Genomic DNA, 24,364 nt, shown 5'->3' with positions numbered 1-24,364 from the left:
GATTTGAAATTCTACTCCTATGGGAGGATGAAACTGCACGTAGGATAGTTTTTAAGTCTTGATTTGAGATGTGGTTTAGCATTTTGACTGTTTCTTTTTTTTAAATTCTTTTTTCATTTTGGATATAAATCCCTTATAAGATCACTGATTTGCAAAAAATTTTTCCCATTTGGTGGGGTTGTCTTTTCATTTTCCTCCTGGTCTCATTTTCAGCACAAAAATTTTAAATTTTTGTAAAGTTCCGTTTATCTTTAAATTTTTGTCACTTGTGCTTTTTGTGTCTTGTCTAACGAAGATTTTGTCTACCTTAGTCAAGGTCATGAAGACTTATTGCTTTGTTTTATCTCTTATACTAGTGTCCTGGTGCACGGACTTGTGCACATTGAAAGGAAATTAATTAGAAGAAATATTTTAATAGTGCTATTTGCATCTTGCTAATGAAAAAAAAAAAGGATTCTATGGAGTCTCCTATCTACCTACTCTAGGACTTTTGTGAGGATCAAATGAGATGAGGCATGGGAAAACACTTCACAGACATTTAGTTAAACTGTAAAATGTTTGCACCTGGCTATATGGTAGGGGTTCAGTTTCATTTTTTGATATCAGTTGTTCAGTGCCATTTCTCCCCCATTGTCTTGGCATTCTTGCTGAAAATTAATTGACCTTAAAAGGGAGGGCTTATTTCTGGATTCTCAATTTTGTTTCATTGATCTATTTGTCTACTCATGTGTTAGAACCACACTGTAGTAATACTATCGTAGTTGGTTTTGAAATGGAAAAAAAAAAAAAAAGAAAAAGCAAACTGTCAGTTTTCTAACTTTGTTCTTCTTTTCAAGATTGTTTTGTCTGTTTTGGGTCCCTTGTGTTTTCTTACCAGCTTGTTAATTTCTATTAAAAAAAAGGCAGCTTAGAATGAGAAAATTTAGATTTTTATATACAAGTTTAAGATTCCTCATTGAAAACATTGGTTACTATTATAAGTTATTTCACTGTATAAATCTTGTTTTTAGGAAAAGAAGAAATATGAAACTCTTCAGAGGGAAGAGTTTGATGAAGTCTCCCTTGCAAACAGCTCCAGAGAGCTGGAAATCCCTACTCCAGCTTGTGAACTCACAGGAGACCATCCAAAGGTGTTAACTGATTCCAACCTCCAGAATGATGCCCGTGGACAAGACGAAAGTGAAATGTTTGATGTACAACTCTCCTCCTTAACTATAAATAATGAAGGGTCCCTGACATGGAACGCAGAGACCCTAAAAGAAGGAGAGGAGGTTGGAGCCTGTGTTGGGGCTGATGCAGTCAAGCTGAAGGTTGACCCTGGAGACAATGTTGGAACCAAAGTAGGAACCCCCAAGAACTTTACAGACGTAGAGGAAAGTAAATTGGTACACTGTGGACCTTCTGAAAGCACACTGCAATCTAGTTTTTCTTATAATCAGCAGGAAATGGAAAATTTACAAGTCAGAGAAACTCAGCATAGCAAAGAAGACAAGCAAGCCTTGAATCTTTCTTCAGAGGTGCTACAAAATGTTGGCTTGCAGAGTTCTTGTGAAGCTATGGACATTTTTCAGCCACCTAGAGTGAAAAAACTGTATCCCCAGTTGCCAACTGAAATTGCTGAAGTGCCAGCTTTGGTGGCCCCGAAACCCTTGCTCCATAATGAGCGACTCTACCCGGAGCTCCCATCTCAACCAGAAGTAGTACCATTTACTAAAGAACAGCTAAAAATCTTTGAGCCTGGTTCATGGCTGGAAAATGTTGAGTCATATTTAGAAGAATTTGACAGCTCGGCTCATCAAGACAGGCATGAATTTTATGAGTTGCTTTTGAACTATTCACGATGTAGGAAGCAGCTGCTTCTGGCTGAAGCTGAGCTGTTTGCTCTGACATCTGATTGCCAAAATGTTAAAAGTCGACTCTGGCACTTTAAGGAGGAGCAGTTGTCTGTACAGGTATTTTGACTAGTGTTCTGTTAAGCTTTCTGGAGCCTGGGGAACTGCTATTCCTTTGATGCCCTCTAGGTCTGGAGTCTGCTCCCTATTCCCACACTGAGCCTGTCTTAGCTGAGTAGTATACTGCAGGAATCGTAAACTCAGGCACCTGCAAGGGCCATGCAGGTAACTGAAGAAATGACGTAGGCTGAGAGGGGTAGTGGTCACTGAGTGAACCCATGTCTGGTCCAGCAGGGACAGCTGCTCTTAAGTCCTAGCTGATTATTGCTGTGTGGTTGTGTTGATCCAGCATTGCCACATCTTACCATTTTCCAAATGTGAAGGATCTTGATTTGTTATTTGGCAAATAATTGACACACACACACACACACACACACACACACACACCACACACACACACACACAAACACACATGAGTAGAGGCCAAGCAAATCATGTGTCCAAGTCATAGTCAGCCTGTGGACTTTTTAGTTTGTGACCTTGGGCATAATGACAAGAATATTCAATGTGTAGAGAGTATCCAGGAGAGGATGATTCATGGAACAAGGTTAAGAGGAGATGAGGAAACAGGCAAGGCAGTTAGATGTGTCCCAATGGACAGCATGGTGACCATCAGGAAAGCCATTTCATAGTGGCTTGGAAGGAGTGGCAGGGAAGAGAAGGCCACTCTAGACAAGCTTGTTATTGAAGGGAAACGAGGAGATACCAGGGAGAAACCCCTGATTTTCCCTCACCCCTAATCCTCTCGTTCATTGGGATACCTGTGTATCTCTTTGTAGATAGGAAGGAGTCTGTGGAGAGGGAAACATTTGGGGATATTGAAAAGGAGGTTAGAAATAACAACACAGCAGGCAGTGTTAGTATTGGAAAGGAAAGGAGTTTCTTTCTTTTGAGCAGAATCACAATGAATGATGAGGATGAGTACAGAGATATTTTGAGGTCCCTTGCACTTGAGGGGGATATCACATGGACCTTAGTGGATTTGTAAAGTAGAAGTAGATCATCAATCATGAGAGTTTTAGGGACAAGCTCTGTTATTTCTTGTACCTTTCCCCACCTACTCCTTAGGGTTTCTCTTCTCTGAACTTGTGATTTATTGGTGATTGGTCGTATACTTGGCACTATACTCCTTGACATGTGATTCTATACTTTATTGTTCTCTAAGTGGTATTATTGCCCCCTCACCGTGATTTATAAGCATGTTGAAGATGGTACTGAAACCTATGCGTCGTATACCTGCTGCCTGATTATTTAAAGTCTAAAGAGTAACTGGTTTCATATTTTACCCTTTTGTCTACTGCTAGGGTATCTGTGCAGATCAAGTGAAAGTTTCAGGCTATCATCGCTACCAAAGAGTAGAGATGAGTGAAAATGCACTGGGGGAGCTAAAGAAGCTATTTGATGCCAAATCTGAGCACCTCCACCAGACCCTCGCTCTGCACTCCTACACATCTGTGCTCTCAAGGTTGCAAGTGGAGTCTTACATTTATACATTGCTTAATAGTTCAGCTGTTCTGAGATCGTTAGCAGTTCATCAGCAAGGCCGAGGTGTGTAAGTAATGAAAGTCTCACTTTTGTAGTCTGCAATTGAGGGGTACAATCTGGTTGAATTGTTTGTACACTAATTGATATTACAAAGTACCATTGTACATGTGGTTTTACCTTGCCTCCCCAATATAGGATTGTGACTTGCCTTACTAACATTTTTAGGGAGCAATGTGAGGTCTACCTTCCCCATGGCTGTCATCTCCTTCTCCAGGAAGCCAGCAAGCTCACTCTTTATCCTTAATGTCCCGTATTGCCCTAATTTATGTGCTTGGACCAAGTCAGGTCCAAGTAGAGTTTTTGGTTGTAAAACTGATAATCGAGTACTTTTTCATTCTCTGTCTCTTGCACTGTATTTTTGCTTGTCTAGCTTATTGGGTTGTTATCGTATTTAATTTTCATCAGAGGATCTAATGTTCTGAAATTTTCATCTTATTTTGGGTTTTAAGAAATTAGGCTTTACTATAGTGTGTGTAAAGTATTAATTATACTAATTGAATCATGTATTTTTTTATATTGGGAAGTATAATATATTAGAATCTTTTAAAGTAAAAAATCCTCCCCCACCTCATCTTGTTCTCATAACTAATCAAAGAGCTGGGGTCTGGGCCACAGATCTGCTGCATATATATATATTTTTTTTTTTTTTTTTAAATATATTTTATTGATTTTTTACAGAGAGGAAGGGAGAGGGATAGAGAGTTAGAAACATTGATGAGAGAGAAACACCGATCAGCTGCCTCCTGCACACTCCCTACTGGGTATGTGCCTGCAACCAAGGTACATGCCCTTGACCGGAATCGAACCTGGGACCCTTGAGTCCTCCGGCCGACACCCTATCCACTGAGCCAAACCGGTTAGGGCAATATATATTTTTTATTGATTTCAGAGAGGAAGGGAGAGAGAGAGAGAGAGAGAGAGATAGAAACATCAATGATGAGAGAGACTCATTGATTGGCTGCCTCTTGCACACACCCCCCATACTGGGGATTGATCCTGCAACCCGGGCATGTGCCCTTGGCCGGAATCAAACCTGGGACGCTCTATCCATTGAGCCAAACCATCTAGGGCTGCTGCTTTTTAAATAAAAAATAAATTTTAATGAAGTTAATTTTCTCTTGCTTTGAAATAGTTCACAAAGTTAAATACTTTTTTGGTTTACATATTTAGTAGAAATTCAAATATTTTTGATGCAGCTTTTCTTTTTGGATTTTTAACTAAAGTAAATATTTTAAAGAGTACTTTTTAAAAGTGAAGATAATAAATATCCCCCCCCCCAACACCACTTATATGGGATTCATTTAATTCTCTCTTTAATTTATAGCTTCTAAACAGGCAGAGAGCATTCCCTCTGATCTGTGTCAACTGAAGGAGTGCATTAGTGTCTTATTTATGTTCACCAGGAGAGTTAATGAAGATACTCAGTTCCGCGATGATATTCTTCTCTGGCTGCAAAAATTGGTAAAGCAATAGAAATAGATACAATAGTTTTTCCTTTATTTCCCTGATAACTTAATTATTTCTTCTTACATTATAGTTTTTCTCCAACAGTTTCTTTAGCTAATTCATTTAGTTTATTAGTAACATTGTCTTTGATCATGACACATGGAATGAATTTACATTTATCTACTGCATTGTTAAACACAAAGTGCTTTTCTCTCTGATAAACTTTATGTTAAATGATTTCTAGCTTCAACTTAGGAAGAAATAGAAATGTGTGAAGCCTGTTACATTTAAGACTAGATTCATATTTAGAATATAGGTATCTGAACTAAAAATTTTCTATATTTCTTTTTATTATTTTATGTTTAATCTTACACTTAGTCATACTTTAAAATTTTTTAGGGGGAAAAAGAAAGATGTTCAAAAAACATAGGAAAGATGTTAGGTGTGTTATAGGGAAGGTGATTTGCTTATTGGTTATATTTCTTAATGGGGCTGCCTTGGGTGCTTTTTTGTTTTGGAGTTCATACTAAAGTTCTTAAATATGGATGAGGTTCCAAATATACTTATTTGTATTTGAGAAACTATTACAAACTGAGAATAGATTAAAATATTTGACTTCTGTCTATGCAAGGATGGCCAGGAATGTTAGTGATTTGTAATTTGCCAGATGTACAATTTTTACAGAGAAATTATGGAAGATATTTTTATCATAGTACTCATAGCTTCATAGTCCTCTGTGTGCCTCTGTGGTGGAAACTCAACCAGTGAATAAATAGTGTATCTTACGCCTGGTTACTCTTTTGAAAGATCACATATGTATAAACATCAGATAAGTGTTTCACCAGACTGCTAGATACATTCTTCTTCTTTTTTAAATTGTGAAACTGTATGTTCTTTGTTGTTCAGGTATCAGTGTTACAAAGAGCTGGCTGTCTTGGAGATCACCTCTTCCTTCTAAACCATATTCTTCGATGCCCAGCTGGTGTTAGCAAATGGGCTGTTCCTTTCATTCAGGTTTGATGAATATCCTTCTGGTTTTGAGCAGCATGGGAGGGAGATTTTGTTAAACATTATTCCTAAAGAAATTGCTTTTAAAAAAGGCTAGTTAAAAAAATACTGATATTTCAGATAAAATTCTTAAAATACATCCAGAATATATTTATGGGAGTTTTTTATGTTGGAAGTTCTTAGGCCACCCTAAGAACGTAATTGATGAAATGAAGTAGAACTGCCAAAGTTCCGTTGTAGTCTGGCTTGGTAGGTTCAGTAGTATTTAATTCTGTAAAATTTCTATGTGGGAAGGCTCTCTCTGACTTTTTTCTGTAATACTCAACACAGCTCCCTAAATTAATCCACTTCACACCACAGTTGGTACAGGTGAAGCAGAAACTACAAGCATCTCAAAGTTTATTAATACTGGCACATGTCCAGGTCTGTGTGATCAACTCTCATATGATTAACTTAGGCGTGGATTCTATGGTTTATGGACTTTCCTCTCTGCTGATTGCCTTTGGGTTGTTTTGTTTCTAGTAGCAATCACTCAGACGAGTAGAAGCCAGGTGTATGCCAAGTTCAACCTCTTTTAAAAAAAAATGTATTACTTTATTGATTTCAGAGAGGAAGAGAGAAGGAGAGAAAGATAGAAACATCAATGATGAGAGAGAATCATTGATCGGCTGCCTCCTGCACACCCCCTACTGGGGATCGAGCCCGCAACCCAGGCATGTGCCCTTGGCCGGAATTGAATCTGGGACCCTTCAGTCCGCAGGTTGACGCTCTATCCACTGAGCCAAGCCGGCTAGGGCAAAGTTCAACCTCTTGACATTACCTTTCCTTTAGGATTTCTAGTGGCAAGAAGTTTGAATTTTCTAAAAAATAACTTTTATTTATTGATTTTAGAGAGGAAGAGGGAGAGAGAAAGAGAGAGAGAGAGAGAGAGAGAGAGAGAGAGAAACATTGATCTGTTGTTTCACTTATTTATGCATTCATTGGTTGCTTCTTGTATATGCCCTGACCAGGGATTGAACCTATACCCGTGGTGTATTGGGATGACACTCTAATCAACTGAGCTATCCAGCCAGGGCGAAGTTTGAATTGTTTTAGGTAGAAGGAGGATTTTTAAATTTTTGATTAAAATATCAGTATTGTCCTTTGACCCATATTGATATTGTTCAGGTAATTGATGTAAACTGCTCAGCTACCTCTGCTCTTTAAGTACATCTGAATCAGTCCTGCCAGGTAACCCATGAGCTGTGTTTTCACTCTTGTGGGTTAGGTACCAGTTCCATCTTTGCTTTCTTAAAAGCTCCCTTTCTCAGAATTCCTGTGAACTAAGATTATGGATACTTGCATTGTTGGTTTTCTACAGTATGCTTTTTTCTTTTTTGATTTCAGATCAAAGTTTTGAATAACCCCTCAGGGGTCTTTCATTTTATGCAGTCCCTTGCCCTGCTAATGTCTCCTGTCAAGTAAGTGGAAGATCTTTTTGAAGTGGAAATTGAAATGCTCTTTCTGTCAAAGTATTGACTTCCTAAATTGTCCATATCCAAAGAACTATCAAGGCCTGGGTCAGCATCCCAGAATTTAACATTGCAGATTTTCTTTGGGTTTGATGCCCTTTGTCCCAAAGTGACCCCATTAACCCTTTTTGGGTCTCCCTTTTAGTGGGTTTGCCTCTCCTGTCATATATGTCATTGTGATAGATACTGTGGGGAGAGACAAAAAGATGATCTGTTTCCTAGAAGAACAGCTTTAGTGAAAGAGGAAATAAACCCCACAGAGATTTAAGTGCTGAATTGTGAAGCCATGATTGACGTAATAAGAATAAAGAGAGTAGAGTGGAGTTGGCAGAGAGGGTCAGAGTGGAGGAGCTGGGTTTGAGGAATGGAATGGATTTCAGTAGGAGAGAAGGAGTAGAGGGCACTGTAGTGAGAACAGAGAGCAGTGGCCCAAAGTGCAGGTGAGGATAGCTGTGCCAGGGACAGGTGGGAGGACAGCATGGCTGGGATGGTAACAGAGATGAATAGGGTGAGTCGGATTATAAAAGGCCTTGACATTAAGACAGAAGGATCTAGATTTGATATGGTCTGGCCTTTGTGGCAATCGAGGGTTCTTTGAACAATGATAAAAGTTATATTTAAGGAAGTTTAGCTTCAACTGGAGGCAGGAGGAATGCAACTGAATTACAGTATGGACGCCTGGCTCTCCTGGTTCTGGACCCAACCCAGCATCAAAAGGACAGACACATCCTTAACTGGGGAGCAGGCAGAGTCTGTGTCTATGTGACCTTGAACAGTGTTACCACCACTGGCTCTCAGTCTTGGAAAGCTTGTGTGCTTCCAGGCCCGAGCTGGGGTAATGGTAGTGGGAAAGAGAAAGAGGGGAACCTAAAGTCATCTCCTGACAGAAGGATGAGGCAGTTGATAAAAGAAAATCTGGGAAAGGGGTGCTTCAGATATAATGCCATAGACTTCGGAGTTCTAGTGACAGAGAGGGTATTGGCAGCCCTAGTAGGCAGTAGAGACAGAAGGGTGGGCTCTTTTGTAAGGAGGAAAATTTGAGGTCGTTGAGGCATATATACAATTGGATACCCAAGTGACAGATACCAGTGAACATTCGGAGCTTCAGGACTGGAACTTCTCGAGTTGAAAGGCAGCTCTAGAGCTACAGAGCTGGAGATCATAGAAGAAACTTCCTGGTTAAGGGAAGGAATGTATGAATGTTCAGGGTCAGGCCAGAGAGGAAGGAACAGAGGACTGAGAACCAGGTTGTGGTCTCAGAGAAGAAACTTCTCTGGCTGCACCTACTCACTAATCCACCCAACACCGTGTGAATATCTGGCTGGCAGGAACTCTTCCTGATTCCTCTTTCACTTCCTAGATACAAGGTACATGTGATTTGTCTTAAAAATGTTTTTGCAGTTAGATGTATTTGTGTGTGTGTGTGTGTGTGCCTTAAACAAGCTTCTGCATTACCTGCGGATTATCCTTTTTTATTCAATAAAGCATGATTTTTTAAAGTCATCTCTCTGGCAACACTCTGTAAGCCTGGTTAGAGTTAAGGTACTGCAGCAGTCCATGTGTATTGAGGTCCTACTGTGTGCAGGACTGGTACAGTTTAACTGCTTTTATGTAATTACTCTCATCTTTAGCGGTCTCTGCACTGAAATTAATGAGATTTTGGTCTCCTTGAGTTTTAGTCAGTTCTTATTTCTTATTTACTAATTTAAACCATTTGAAGATTGGGTCAATATCTGACGCTTCTTCAGAGTCAGTAGCTGATCCAGAATGCACGCGTGTGGGCTGTCCGTGTTTGTGATGGATTGATGTCACTTGTCCTTTAGAAATCGAGCAGAGTTCCTGTGTCACATGAAGCCCAGTGAGGAGAAGCCATCCACCTCGGGGCCTGCGTCTGGGTCGTGGACACTAGTAGATGAAGGAGGAGAAGAGGTAACCCATCATGTCTGCATTATTTTGATTAACCATTTTTGAGCTCTTTTTATGTGCCAAGTATTGTTCTAAGCACTTTCCACATATTATCTCACTTAATGCACCCAACAACCTCATGAGGCAAGTACTGTTGTGGTCCCATTTACAGATGAGTAAACTGAAGTGCAGAGGGGTGAAAGAATTTGTTCCAAATCATACAGTTATTAAGTGGCGGGGCCTCTAGGGCCTGTGCTCTGATCTGGTGTGCTATGCTGACACTTTTAGAATACATCCCTGTTGAGCTGAGAGAATAGAACCTGGAAATATTTACAGATTATGTAAACTTTATGTTAGGATTGTATTTTTTGTAGAAACAATTTTCTGGGCTTGAGATCTCACCCACAGATTATGTGAGGCTGTGTCATAAAGAACTGGAGCTTACCAGGGTTCTGCCTTGCCTCTTACAAACTTACTCAGTTCTTCTCTTTTGAAAGTAGAAGATGGTTTTCTATTTTTGATGAGACTTTAATGATCAAAATCCATTTTCTCAAGATAACCCTCATTGATTTTTCTTTCTACTATACACATGGTTAGTGGATCTGTAAAGAATTTTTTTTTTCCAATTAGTTATTACTGAATGGACATGACCCAGATACACGTAAATTGTACTCACAATTTCAGGGGATTTACAGCCCATCCATAGAACTTATGCCATAAATCTCTGTCCCGGAAAAGAATCTGATGAAGGCTCATGAGAATACCACACACGTACCATCGAGACCTGTGATAATTTAGCTTCTGTAACTCTAGACCATAGTATGATCTGATCAAATCAGTGGACATGCTTTTTGCATCTTTTCCTTTAGGATGAAGACCCTGAGACTGGTTGGATTCTCCTTAATGAAGATGACTTGGTTATCCTTTTCTCACAGTTTCCATTTCATGAACTCTTTCAACATCTTCTTGGGTTTAAGGCAAAAGGTAGACTAATTCTTTGGTCATATGTAAAATGTGGTAGTGCCAAGTTCAAACACAGGAACTCAGCATCAAGTCTTACCCTCGTGCAGGTTCCTGATTCAGGTTCCCCTGTGTCCCGCCACGCTCTATGGAGGTGATTGCATCATACCTTGATGAGGCTTCCTTCCTTTCTCTTGTGCTTGTAATTTCCTACCGAGTGTTTAACTGCAAAAAGGGTGACTAGCGCACACATTACCCAGCTTAAATAAATTGTTTTAACTTTATACCTTGTTTCAAGTTTCCCATTTCACATTAACACAGGAGCCAGAGAAATGGGAATTGTTAATTCTATTGGCTTTGTTTCCTTATTGAGGTATCTATACCTGTATCTTTCAGTGTTTCTTCATAGTAATTTTAATTTTTTTTTCTTTTCTTTGATTTTAACTTCCAGGTGATTATTTACCTGAAACAACAAGACCTCAAGAGATGATGAAAATTTTTGCTTTTGCCAACTCACTAGTGGAACTTCTGGCTGTAGGGTTAGAAACCTTTAATAGAGCACGCTATAGGCAGTTTGTGAAGCGGATTGGTTATATGATCAGGTAATACTGCTGTTGCTACATCTTGTCTATTTGCTTTGGTCAGACACAGATACTGCATAATTTGGATTATGGACATTGTTGTGTATACTTCAGGTCTTATTTATCATAAAAATAAGAATTGGTTTTTTTTCAGCAACTATTAGATGGAAATTTATAAAGGCTTCTAGTCAGAATATGTGGTTAATTGTCTCAAATTTAACTGTTGCTTGATAATTGCTCTTGGAGTCAAGATCCTCAAAGCAACTGCTGGGTTGAACTTAGCCAGAGAAACTGAACTTGGTCAAGGAAAATGTAGGCTCTTTCCCCTTCCCTTGCCCTCTATTTTCTTCTCTCTCCTAGCTTCTGCCTGGGGATTGTCACTTAGCTATGGGAAATCAGCAATTGCTCTTTTGTGTCATTGTTTTCATTTTCTTTTTTATTTATTCTTATCCTCATTCCTGTTAAATATCATTTAAAGAAAATTCTAAAGACTTCAGCAGTGGCTACTCTTTTGATCTGGGAAAGCATATGATTTATTTGAGTGAAAATTTGGTTTATGTTTTTATTATCAAGCAAGAAGAAATTTTTGAGAATAAGTACTACTTTTCATAGATTTAATTTTATATATTTTCTGCATCATCAATTTTTCTATCTGGGTCATTTCCTACAGCATATGAATATACTTTTATTTCTTCCAACCTTCCCCTTCCCCCAAAAAACCCTCCAAAAAACTTCAAAACTTTCCCTCCCCTCATTTGTTTCTAAAACAACATTGATTTTAATTAATTAATTTTAGATGTGTTATGTATTCCTCAATCCATCAGCTTTATAAAGCCAGCTAAATGATTATAAGATGTCCTGCAAAGGCCAGGGTTCACTTTTAAGGTCTAGAGAAAACCTTCAGTAGAAGGTTTAGAAATGAGATGGTGGGAGGAGGGAGAGTTGTTGACTTAATAATTTCTTAGAAGCTAAAAACTTACTTATTATCAGAAGTCCTACTATACCTTTTCTGATTCTGTTCGATAAATCAGGTAAAATTCGCCCTTGGGCTCACACACATGCTGTAGGATTGAATGATTACCATGTGCCAGGACTATGCCTTCTCATTTTATTCTTGTAATAACTCTATAGGAAAGACATTGTTGTTATTGTTTAAAGATCAGTATTCTGTCTTTGTATTATTTCTATGTAAATGTTTATAGCTGATTATTATAGCATATTATGTTTATTCTTTTTGTTTTGTTTTCCATCTGCTTACTTTTCTTTATCACAGATTCTTTGCATACTTTCCATTGTAGAACAATTTTCCACAAGCCCCCTCTCCTCAGGTCATCTTTGGGACCCAGTTTTCCCACCATTCTTGTTGGAACTCTCCACAGTCAGGCTTTCCTCAGCCAACACCACACAAGAATGAAGGTCACTAGTGAACTTTGTGCTACGAACCCAGTGGCCATTTCTAAGTCTTCATTCTGCTTTACAGCTCTCACATAGTTCATTAGTGGCCTTTCTCATAGTTGATCACTTTCTCCTTAAAACATTTTCTTTGCTTGGCTTCCAGGATACTGCATTCTCCTGGTTTCTCCTCCATTTCAAGGGCTCTTTGTCTTCTGCCTCCTTGATTTTTTTATTTCTTACCTCCCAAACTTCTTGTTGGAGGGCCTCAGGGCTTAGTCCCTGGACCTGTTCTCTTTACTCGAACTTGCTGCTTGGGATTGCATCCATTCTGATGTTTGTAAATATCATCTAAATACTGTTATAGTTCTCATAATTATGTTTTCACCCGGTACCTCTGTCATATGCTTGTATATCTAGCTGCCAACTCAGCACATCCACTTAGATGACTCTTGAACACCGTAATTTAATATTTCCAAAGCAAACTCACTCTTCCCACCTTCCAAACCTTGCCACAGCCTTCCCAGTTTCACTCATTTCTGGCCCAAGCAGCTTTATTCTTCTGGTTGCTTGGGCCAGAACACCTGGTGTCATTCCTGACTTTTCTCTTTTATACCCACATCCCATCTAATAGCCAATTCTATCATCTCTACCTTCAAAACATCATTCACTTTTTAATCAAATTTAAGATGCCACCAATTCTGAAGATGTATTTTGTGTGCCACTAAGAAAGAAAAAATGCTACCAAATTATGGCATGTTTATGGCCACCGGTTTTAGTGTACATTCCAGTAGCAGAGATTAAAGTATAAAAGGTGTACATTGTTTTGAATCAACAAAACAGGCCATTTCCAGAATCTAGCATCTCACCACCTTCACGGCTACCACCCAAGTTCATTCTTAGTTTTTCTCCCCGATTATCACAGTGGCCTCTTTACTTGTCTTCCTGCTTTTGCCCTTCCTCCCCCGTCACCCGCCCCCAGCTTATTCTCACAGCAGCCAGTGTCCTCTTTAAATGGTGAGTCAGCTCATGTCACTCCTCTGCTCAAGTCTTTACTGCTCCCAATCTCTCATTCAGAGTAAAAGCCAGTCTTCACAGTGGTCCATAGGACCCTTCATGCTCTGGTTTCTTGTCACTTTTCTGATTTCCTCTCCCGCCAGTCCCCCTCTCACTTACTTAGCTTTATTTTATTTTTTTTGTTAATCCTCATCATGGAAATTCTTCCATGACTTTTCAGAGAGTGACAGGGAGGAAACAGGGAAGAGAGAGAGAGAAAGAGAGAAACATCGATGTGAGAGGGACTGGTTGCTCCCCACACACTCCCTAATGGGGCAGGGAGAGAACCTGCAACCCAGGTACATGCCCTTAACTGGAGTCAAATGCGGACACTTCGGTGCTCCAACTGATATTCTAATCACTGAACTCCTTAGGCCAGGGCTCACTCACTTTGCCTTAGCACACTGGCTGCCTTGCTGTTTCTCCAGCATACGGAACACACCTTACGGCCTTCACACTGGTTGTTTCTTCTCCCTGGATGCGCTTCCCTTAGGTATCTCTGTGACTTCTTCCTGTCTTCACGCTCACGCCCCTCCTTCTTCAGTGAGGCCTTTCCTGCTCCCAACCTACTCCAGAGAAACTTGATTCTCCTCTCCTACTTATTTTTCTCAGTGTCACTTACAGCCATGTGACAGACTATATATTTTACTTTATTTTGTTTATTGTCTGTTTTCCCTACACTAAATGTAAGCTCCATGAGTGTATGGGTTCCCTCCCCCCATTGAGTTCCCTTCAGAACATAGAAGATAGTAGGTGTTCAGTAATGCTTCAGATAGAATTAAAGCTGTCGACAGTGAGGACATTAATGAAGAGTGCTGTCTTGTCCTTCCTCATGCTCAGGATGACTCTTGGTTATGTGAGTGACCATTGGGCACAGTATGTGAGCCACAACCAGGGCGTGGGGTTGGCCCTGGAGCCCTACTCCATGGAGAAACTACAGGTTGAATTTGATGAGCTGTTTTTGAGAGCTGTCCTCCATGTGCTGAAAGCCAAAAGGTAAGAAGTATGACGTTAAGTGTTGAGAAATGGCTCCCTGGCTAGTGAGAAAGATTGACATGAAAGTATTGACTGAAGTAGATTCCTTGTAATGTCTTAGTGTGTTTCCTCTAGTCCTTATCTTGAGCAAATTCATGGGCTTTAGTTTTCTTATCTATAGTGCTGACTGAAATGATCTCTCTTTCAAGTTTCTCTTAGCCTTAAAATAACTGGATTCTGAGATCTAGTTTTGATGCCCCTGAACTTGTGGGGTAGCTTTGAGCAGGGGATGACCTTTACTTCACACCCACCTGGTGCCCACAGTGAGGCAGAGTAGGTGCTCAGTGCATGGTCCAGATGATTTTCTGACTTCTTGTTCAAGTTGTGAGAAGTCACTGGAGGGTTTTTGACTCCCCGCTCACCCACTCCCCGTGAACCTGCATGCTTGCTCAGGCACATGCATCCACACCTCTGCAGCCTGTTGGTCACTCAGCTCTTAAAAGAATCTTTGGTTCAAAATCCATTTCTGCCCCTTATTACCATCCTCTCTGTGCCCCAGTAGCCTCATAATGTGTGAATTGGGGATAATATCAATAGCAGTGCTTGCCTTGGTTTTAGTGAGGATGGAATGAGTTGATATAAGCATGAAGCAGTGATTACAACAGTGCCTGGCACAGACTGAGTCCTTTGTGCGGATTTCCTGTGACCGTGATCTGTCCTCAAGGTGTTGATGACGGAGACATGTTAGAAAAATTACTGTAGTACGATTTAAGATTTTTTTCCCTGTCAGAGCTGAAGGTTTGTCTACTTTCTCAGTGTGGTGAGGTTGACTGATAATATAAAATGCTTCCTGCTCTTTTTGAAACACGCAGACTTGGCATTTGGCTGTTTATGTCGGAAATGCCTTTTGGAACACTGTCGGTCCAGATGCTCTGGAAACTCTTCTACCTCATGCACCAGGCAGAGAGCGGGACCCTGGAGACCCTCTGCACTGCCCTCCCACCCACGGAGTGCAAGAAGCAGCTCCAAGGTATAGCCCCCCGGAACAGACATTCTCTTTCCCCACCTGTGCGCCTCTCTGCTGCATTGCTTTCTTCTCTTCACTCTTAGAAGGTCTAAGGGAATGTTTTACTTTGCGTATTTGGGTGATAATTTTGAAATTCGAGTTTTTGTGTTTTTTGACTTACTAGAATGTAGTTTCAGATTTCATTATTCTAGAATGCTCTGGATAGTAATTTCTGTGGTAAACCCAATTTGGGGATGGGAAATGAAAATGGGGTTGGTAAATGCCCCTTGGAGTTATTATTATTTTTTAAAATTATTATTATTATTTTATTGATTTCAGAGAAGAAGGGAGAGGGAGAGAGAGAGAGAGAAATATCAATGAGAGAGAATCATTGATTGGCTGCCTCCTGCATACCACCTACTGGGGATTGCCACCTATTGGGAATCGAGCCTGCAACCCCGGGCTTGTGCCCTTGACAGGAATTGAACCTGGGACCCTTCAGTCCGCAGGCTGATGCCCTATCCACTGAGCCAAACCAGCTAGGGCCCCATGGAGTTATTTTGAAGATACAGGAAATTTGATGTACTACCTTAGATATCTCAAATGTGTGAGCATATGAAAAGCACTGTTGGCTTGTTGCCTTCTTACTGTGGAAAGGTCTATCAGGGGAATGTGTTTTCTAAACATTATTTTTCTTAACTCTGTACAACTTGCCTTTGCAGCATTTAGTTTTCTGTCATGCATTGCAAAGCTATCGACTAATACTGCCCCCTATTGGCAAAATGTAATGTTGCTTACATGGCATCCTCTGAGAAATAGGCAAAACTTATATGGGGGGTAGCAAAAGTAAGTTTATAGTTGTGAGTACGTGAAAGGTTTTATTATTTATTAATTATTGTATTATTTTCCATATGAACAGCTGTAAGCCTACTTTTACCCCACCCTGTATACTGTGTGTCACATTCATCAGTATTTTAGTCATTGTTATAATCGGTTTCTTGCCCCAAATTTTCATTTATAATCAAATCTCTTTAGTTTGGAATGCCACACTTGTGCTGAGTAGTTTGCCAGTCTTAGCGGTTTTTGTTAGCAGGGTTGCCATTCATTTGCCAGGCAATTTTCAAGTAGCTTCAAGTTTGCCTTTGAAGATGTCTCACCTAGTGACAGTGCTAGTGCTTTGCAGTTGACAGAGCGCTTTACCAGTGACATGTCATTTAATCTTAAATAAACTTTGGAAGCAGATGAGGAAACTGAGGCTTGAAGATGTTAAGTGTCAACTCTGAGGCTACATTATCGTTAGAGTAGGAAATTTATCTGGCCCAGCCTTCTTCTTGGTACCTGTAGAAATCCATTCTGGAACAAAGAAAGAGAGTTTTTGTTGTCTTGTTTTAGCAGGAAAGAAATGAAAGTTTAACCACATGTATACCTCCTGTATACACAGGAGAGACCCAGGCACATTGAGTAACTTCAAGAAAGAACTTTTGTATCTTTACATATTTCTGAATATCTTTTAAATTTGATATCTTCTTTCTCTCTGGAAGAGTAATTAAAGTGATATATATTTATTCTTTCCCCATTTTATTTTTTTTGATTTGAACTTGCAGACCCAGAACATTTTGTGAACTTTGAGAAGTGTCTTTCTTCCATGAATAGCTCAGACGAGATTTGCCTTCTGACTACATTTGCTCAGATGGCTCAGGCCCGGAGAACCGATGTGGATGAAGACTTCGTAAAAATTATTGTTCTGGAGATATATGAGGTTAGAATATTAAGTTTTAGAAGTCTGCCAAAAAAGTATTTTCTTTTGGATTATCCCCTCATTGATTCTTTTGGAATTGCTTTAAAAAGTAAAAGTGACTGTTGTGTACTGTCCGCTCTCATGGGAGCTGGTAATCAAAGGAACATCATCCTATATAATAAAAGTCTAATATGCTGTGTCCGGTCGTTCGGTCATCTGTTCAACCAATCAAAGTGTAATATGCTAATGATATGCTAAGGCCACTCAACCACTCGCTATGATGTGCACTGACCACGAGGGGACAGATGCTCCGACCAGTAGGTTAGCTTGCTGCTGGGGTCCAGCCGATAAGGATGGGCCAAACACTCCCTAGAGCCCTCCCCGGTTCCTTCCCAGCTGGTCAACCTCCCGAGTCCCTCCCCGGCCCCGATTGTGCACTGGTGGGGTCCCTCGGCTTCACCTGTGCTCTCTTGCAATCTAGGACCCCTTGGGGGATGTTGGAGAGCTGGTTTTGGCCTGATCTCACAGGCCAGGCTGAGGGACCCCACTGGTGCATGAATTCGTGCACCGGGCCTCTAGTTTTACTAAAAGGAGAGTGTTGAAAATATGAATCATTCCCATTCCATTTCCCCCTATTATTTTTTGACATTTGATGCAATAGTTTTGATGAGGAATAGACAATCTGATAAGCCTGATGCTCATAATTTTTTTCTTTTTTAAATATTTTTTTATTGTCTTCAGAGAGGAAGAGAGAAGGGGGGAGAGAGAGAGAGAAACATCAATGATAAGAGAGAATCATTGATTGGCTGCCTCCTATATGCCCCACACCAGGAATCGAGCCTGCAACCTGGGCATGTGCCCTGACCGAGAATTGAACTGCGAACTCCTGATTCATAGGTTGACGCTCAACCACTGAGCCACGCCAGCCAGGCGATACTCATAGTTTCTTTTTTTTAAAAATATATTTCATTGATTTTTTTTTACAGAGAGGAAGAGAGGGGGATAGAAAGTTAGAAACATTGATGAGAGAGAAACATCGATCAGCCGCCTCTTGCACACTCCTCATGGGATGTACCCACAACCAAGGTACATGCCCTTGACCGGAATTGAACCTGGGACTCTTCAGTCTGCAGGCCGACGCTCTATCCACTGAGCTAAATCAGTTAGGTCTCATAGTTTCTATACTGTCTGTTCTCTCCACCCTCCCTCTCCATCCCTGCCAATAATATGGAAATCTGGCTTTTAAGTCAGTTTAAAGGAGATGATGAAGAGAATACTGAACCTGGAGTTAGAAGGCCTGGATTTCTTTTCAATTTTCTATTAATTGCCCATCTCATATCAGAAAAGATACCACTCTTTTTTTTAATATATATTTTATTGATTTTTTACAGAGAGGAAGGGAGAGGGATAGAGAGTTCGAAACATCAATGGGAGAGAAACATCGATCAGCTGCCTCTTGCACACTCCTCATGGGATGTGCCTGCAACCAAGGTACATGCCCTTGACCGAAATCGAACCTGGGACCTTTCAGTCCACGGGCCGACGCTCTATCCACTGAGCCAAACCAGCTAGGGCTACTTTACCACTCTTGGCCTCAGTTTCCTCATCTATAAAATGACTAGCTGGGCCCTGGCCAATGTGGCTCAGTTGGTTGGGTATTGTCCTGTGCACTGAAATGTTACTGGTTCGATTCTGGTCAGGGCACATGTCTGGGTTGTGGGCTCGATCCCCAGTGGGGGGCATGTAGGAGGCAGGCTATTGATGTTATTAGGCTCTCACATTAATGTTTCTCCCTCTCCTATCCCCTTTCTCTCTAAAAATCAATAAAAAATATTTAAAAAATAAAATAAAGATGAGATTCTCGTTTTCTTCACTTTTTTACTGAGCCATCCCTGACAATGGAGGAGAGTGAACTTTGGACCCTTGAATGTCTAAGGACATAACCCTAAGTGGTTATTAAAACTTTCATTGGAGTTTTGTGTATATTAAAAGTATATTTAATTTAGGCTGTCATCTATCTGTTTATCTTCATAAGAAGTATTTGCTCCAGCCCTAGTCAGTTTTGCTCAGTGGTGAGAGCATCGGCCCTTGGACTGAAAGGTCGCAGGTTCGATTCTGGTCAAGGGCATGTACCTCTGTTGCAAGCTAGATCCCCAGCCCCAGTAGGGATGTATGCAGGAGGCAACTGATCGATGTGTCTCTTTGACATCGAAGTTTCTCTGTTTCTTCCTCTTCCTTCCACTCTCTCTAAAAATCAATGGAAAAAATAATCTCAGGTGAGGATTAAGAACAACAACAAAAGTATTTCCTCCAAACTATTCAAGTAAACTCCAGTAAAATTATGTTTCAAGAAGAGTCTCTGAGGTTATTTTCCTTAACCTAGTACTCCAGTTTGAGAATGGCCAAGAGGATGAATTCTTTTCCAGGATCAAATAAGCTATTAAGCTGTACTTATGCTTGTATGTCGTAACCATGCATGAGGCTAAGGCCTGGATGCATCTGCAATTCCAAACTATCCCCATGTTGTGAAAAACTTGGGGTAGAGGTATGTTTTCACATGCATTAAAATTGCCTTAGCCGTGGATCGCAGCATTCTCCAAATCCTAAAGTAACATTTATGCCCTTGAATAATGTTTCAAGTGTTTTGACCAGTACTCACAGTAAAAATTACATTCTGTATTACATTCTGATGCTGTGTGTGTACATATGTAAATTCTTATAAGAAATTAAACCAATACTTAATTTTAAGTGGATGCACTCTCACATTTTTCTATTCTATTTTACTTTACTCTTATTTTTCTGTTCGATTCCATTGTATTTAAAAGGTAAATGCTGGCACCACTGGATTGTGGCCTGTAGTTTGGAAGACATTGTTCAAGAGGAATTGGTAAACATTAATGTTTTAGGAGCTCTTGTAGTTGGGGATCTTATTTTGTGGGAGAGAATATGTATTTCCATGAAGTACATTCTGAATTTTATCATTTTAGTGATTTCCTCAAGTTTAGAAAAGTTTTACATGGAAGGGACTATTTTATTGCTACTTTAGGGTTTACTTTCTGAATCCAGCACATGAAATCATTGTTACATGTTACCTTTCCCCTCTATTCTCTCTCCTTCCACCTCCCAGCTTCAGAGAACACACTTTGTTCTCTGAAGGTCTGACATGTTTTTGAACCTTGTATGAGTTGAGGCTGTTTTTTCACTTTACTTGAAAACATCTCTAAGTAAATTATGGAAATGTGTTTTGACAGATAATTGGTATTAAAAGTGCCATCTCCACTCTCTCCCACTTTTAGGTATCATATGTTACCCTGTCCACCAGAGAGACTTTTTCAAAGGTTGGCCGAGAGCTTTTAGGGGCCATCACAGCTGTTCACCCGGAGATAATTTCTATCCTTTTGGATAGAGTTCAAGATACCATTGACCAGGTTGGAATGGTAAGAGCGCTGCTTTTGTTTATTTGTTTGTTTCTTTTAAATCCTGGAGTAATGGAGCAATGGGCAAAATAGTAAGGCTGTTGGGAATGAGTGAGTCATGGACACAACAGGACGAAGAGAGCATTTAGTGTCCTGGGCTCTGTGCCATTCACATGCCTACTTGGGATCAGCTGCTGCTTATAGAAAGCTGTGATTGTTTTTCTTTAATCTCCTCAAAGTGACCTTTCTACCTCCCTCAGTAACAGGTTTTTACTTTAAATAATTAGCTATAAAGCCTAATTAGCTATAATTTTGTTTGGCTTTCATAATTTTATATTTTACCCTTGGAAGAAACAACTCTGATTCAGAAACAAGGCACTACTTAAATCAGTCAAAATTAAAAGCAGTAGTTTGAGTTGAGCAAGACACATATAGTTTATATCTTTATTTTTCACAATCACTTTTGTAATCTTTATGTAGTTTTTTGTTTGTTAATCCTCGCCAGAAGATATTTTTCCATTGATTTTTTAGGGAGAGTGCAAGAGAGAGGGAAAGATAGAAAGAAACATTGATGTGAGAGAAACACATCGATTGGTTGCTTCCTACACGAGCCTTGACCAGGGCCTGGGCCAGGGAGGAGCCTGCCACTAAGGTACGTGCTCTTGACCAGACTCGAACCCGGGACCCTTCGGTCTGCAGGCCAACAGTCTATCCACTGAGCAAAATCGGCCAGGGTTTTATATAGTTTTTAATAACAGCTTTATTGAGATATAATTCATATACCATACATTCTATCTAGAATGTAGAAGTCAATGTATTTTAGTATTTTCACTGAAATGTACAAACATCACCGCTGTCAATTTTAGGACATTTTATCATCTCAGAAAGCAACCACGTGCTCGTTAGCTATCATCGCTCTATCCTTCCATCCCCTCCAGCCCTAAGCAACCACTAATCTACTCTCTCTATATAGTTTTGACTATTCTGCACATGTCATATAAATGGAATTATGTACACAGGTCTTTTGTGACTAGCATCTTTCATTAGCATGTTTTCCAGGATCATCCATGTTATAGCAGGTGCTAAATATTCATTTTTAATATTAACATTTTTAATATTCATTTGATTTGGTTGTCCATTTCACATCTTTAAAAATCAAACAAAATCCATTTTCCTTTGGAGAAAAAATTTTGCAAGCAGTTTAATGATGTAGTATTATATATAGGATTGTCTCTAAGTTTTGATTTTAATTATTATCATTTTCTTCTTAATAAGGTGTCTTTATACTTGTTTAAAGAACTGCCTTTGTATCTTTGGCGACCTTCTGCATCCGAGATAGCTGTGATTCGGGATTGGTTATTGAATTATGACCTGACAATGGTGAAGAACAAGTTGGCCTGTGTCATTCTAGAAGGACTGAATTGGGGATTTGGTGAACAGGTATGTGTTGAAACCATTCCTAGGGCAGTGATTTCCAACCTTTTCCATCTCATGTCACACATAAGCTAATTACTAAAATTCTGCAGCTCACCACAAAATACACTTTTTGCTGATCTGACAAAAAATAAGTATAATTTTTTTTCATTCACACCAGCTGGCTGTTGTGTTGGCTGTTGTCATTATTTTATTGGACAATCTAAGGAAAAAGGTCCGTGCCCCTGACTAAATAGGTATTGCATGTTTAAGATTTCTTGTGGCACACTGGTTGAAAATTGCTGCTGTAAACTGCAGGTTCTACACACATCCATTTCAGAGAAACATTTTCTCAAAACATTAACCTTTCCGAGTATCATTTGCAAGATCTGCAGATTCTTTTATCTGTGTCAGAGTTTAGGATCTTCTCTTTCATTCTGTTTTTGCAGAGTGAGCATCCTCTGAATGAAGATAAATTGTTCCACATTGAAAGTTCTTTCCTTTTTTTAAAGACAATTTGTATCTGTTGTTTTATCTTTGGCTATTTACTGTAGTTCCTCCTAATTGCCTCTCCTGCCTCTAGTCCTTCCTCTTCCTGCATTTTGTCTTGCATGTCATTGTCAGATTTGTCTTCTGAAACGCTCTGGGCTGATTGAGAGCCTGAGCCAGCTTGGGTTCTATTCCCACTCTGCCACCTCCTGGCTCTGTGACTCTGGGCAAGCTCTTATACTCTCTGGGCCTCAGTTGCTCATCTCTAAGCATCAATATTAATAAGCTTACTTCATAGGGTTTTTGTAAGGATTCAGTAGCTTAGGACATGGTAAAATACGACAGTTCCTGGCACCCGCCAAGTACTCAGTGGTGGTAGTTTTTATTAATGGTTTGTTATTCTTAAGGCCTTGCTACCTATCAAATGTCTCCAAGATGCCAGGTCAAGTGATTTAAAAAATTTTTTTTTATTTTTTAGTCCTCACCCGAGGATATTTTTTCCATTGATTTTTAGAGAGAGTGAACGAGTCAGGGAGAGACAGGGAGAAATACTGATGTGTTTGTTTGCCTCCTGTATGAGCTCCGACCAGGGCTGGGGCCTGGTCGGGGAAAGATCCTGCAACCGAGGTATGTGCCCTTGACTGGAATTGAACCTGGAACCCTTTGGTCTGCAGACCTACGCTCTATGCAGTGAGCCAAATGGCTAGGGCTCAAGTGATTTTTGACTGTTAAACCCTTCCTGTCTCTTTACCCTAGGTCAGTAGTCGACAAACTGCGACTCGGCAAACCGCGGCTCGAGAGCCACATGAGGCTCTTGACCCCTTGAGTGTGGCTCTTCCACAAAATACTGACTTCTGCGCATGGGCCACGAAGTTTCAATTGCACTGTACATGCGTGCCCCCACATGGTATTTTGTGGAAGAGCCACACTCAAGGGGCCAAAGAACCGCATGTGGTTCGAGAGCCGAGGTTAGCCGACCACGGCCCTAGGTCTTAGTAGTGGACTCCTTGATCAAAATATTTAAACGTTTTTAAGGGAAAATGGGAGAGAACTTAGCCCTCTCCAGTTGCCTGCCAGCTTTTGTTCCGAGCAAGTCATTTAGTCCTCACGGTCATGGTCAGTGGTTTGCCTGAACATGACTCCTGTTGTCCAGATGAGAACACTGAGGCCTGGGAGCTCTTCCCCTAGGGCTGTGGTCGGCAAACCTAGACAGATCTAAACCTATCTAGGTACAGTGTAATGTTTCTTTAAAATGAGATTTAAATTTTCCCCCCATTGTCATTTTATAACTTAATCATTAGGGAACATGGTTTTTAGAAAATTTAGCTTCTGCATCCAAGATTCTTTTTCACTATTCAACCTAGTCTTTTGGTTTAAAGGTATATTAAAAAATATCGAGATTGCATATTTGTGCTTAATATTCTCTTTAATAGGGTACCCTTCATCTGGATCAAGCAGTCCATGCTGAAGTGGCTTTAATGATTCTTGAAGCGTACCAGAAGTACCTCGCACAGAAGCCATATGCTGGGCTTCTTTCTGAAAGTATGAAGCAGGTATTGCCTTCTCTTATGTATTGAGAACATACATCTCTATCATAAATAGCCTGGATGGATAAAGTTACCGTATTTACCCTATGATTGGGTAGAAATTTTCCTTTAAGAAGTAGCCCACACCTGACCATTTTAATATCGTGGAATTTGAGTTGAGCTACAGAGGTGTGCTGGAGCTGGCCTGTGCTGGCTCAGGAGAACTGATTGAGACATTTTCAGGAACTCTGCAAGCCAGGTTAACCTATTAGTAGCTTGAAATTGACCATGGTGGGAATGTTTTTAAACCACCTAAATTGGCAAATGCATGAATGTGTTTCCTCAGCTCCAACTGGTTGTTAAACTTATTTACCAGCACACTAGTTTTTTTGCATAATAACTTTTATATTATTATTGTTTTGCTTGGCCTGACTCAGATCAAGTT

General features: G+C 40.1%; 1 protein-coding gene across 2 annotated transcripts in view; it reads left to right on the top strand.

Annotated features, from left to right (window-relative positions):
- EPG5 (ectopic P-granules 5 autophagy tethering factor) overlaps nucleotides 1–24,364 on the top strand; it is an 83,128-nt gene that overhangs the window by 5,350 nt on the left and 53,414 nt on the right. For both annotated transcript variants that reach the window (XM_070421087.1, XM_070421086.1), the window contains exons 2-15: nucleotides 1,011–1,952; nucleotides 3,257–3,500; nucleotides 4,822–4,958; nucleotides 5,850–5,957; nucleotides 7,338–7,411; nucleotides 9,286–9,391; nucleotides 10,237–10,351; nucleotides 10,779–10,929; nucleotides 14,197–14,352; nucleotides 15,204–15,361; nucleotides 16,942–17,096; nucleotides 20,372–20,512; nucleotides 21,767–21,931; nucleotides 23,827–23,946. In XM_070421087.1, the coding sequence (XP_070277188.1) occupies nucleotides 1,011–1,952; nucleotides 3,257–3,500; nucleotides 4,822–4,958; nucleotides 5,850–5,957; nucleotides 7,338–7,411; nucleotides 9,286–9,391; nucleotides 10,237–10,351; nucleotides 10,779–10,929; nucleotides 14,197–14,352; nucleotides 15,204–15,361; nucleotides 16,942–17,096; nucleotides 20,372–20,512; nucleotides 21,767–21,931; nucleotides 23,827–23,946 (2,772 nt within the window). The remainder of the gene's footprint in view (nucleotides 1–1,010; nucleotides 1,953–3,256; nucleotides 3,501–4,821; nucleotides 4,959–5,849; nucleotides 5,958–7,337; nucleotides 7,412–9,285; nucleotides 9,392–10,236; nucleotides 10,352–10,778; nucleotides 10,930–14,196; nucleotides 14,353–15,203; nucleotides 15,362–16,941; nucleotides 17,097–20,371; nucleotides 20,513–21,766; nucleotides 21,932–23,826; nucleotides 23,947–24,364) is intronic.

Source organism: Myotis yumanensis, unplaced genomic scaffold (genome assembly GCF_028538775.1).
Source record: "Myotis yumanensis isolate MYYU_CA2020_CCGP unplaced genomic scaffold, mMyoYum1.0.hap1 SCAF_7, whole genome shotgun sequence".
NCBI classification, from domain to species: domain Eukaryota; kingdom Metazoa; phylum Chordata; class Mammalia; order Chiroptera; family Vespertilionidae; genus Myotis; species Myotis yumanensis.
This window is presented reverse-complemented; position numbering and strand designations above follow the sequence as displayed.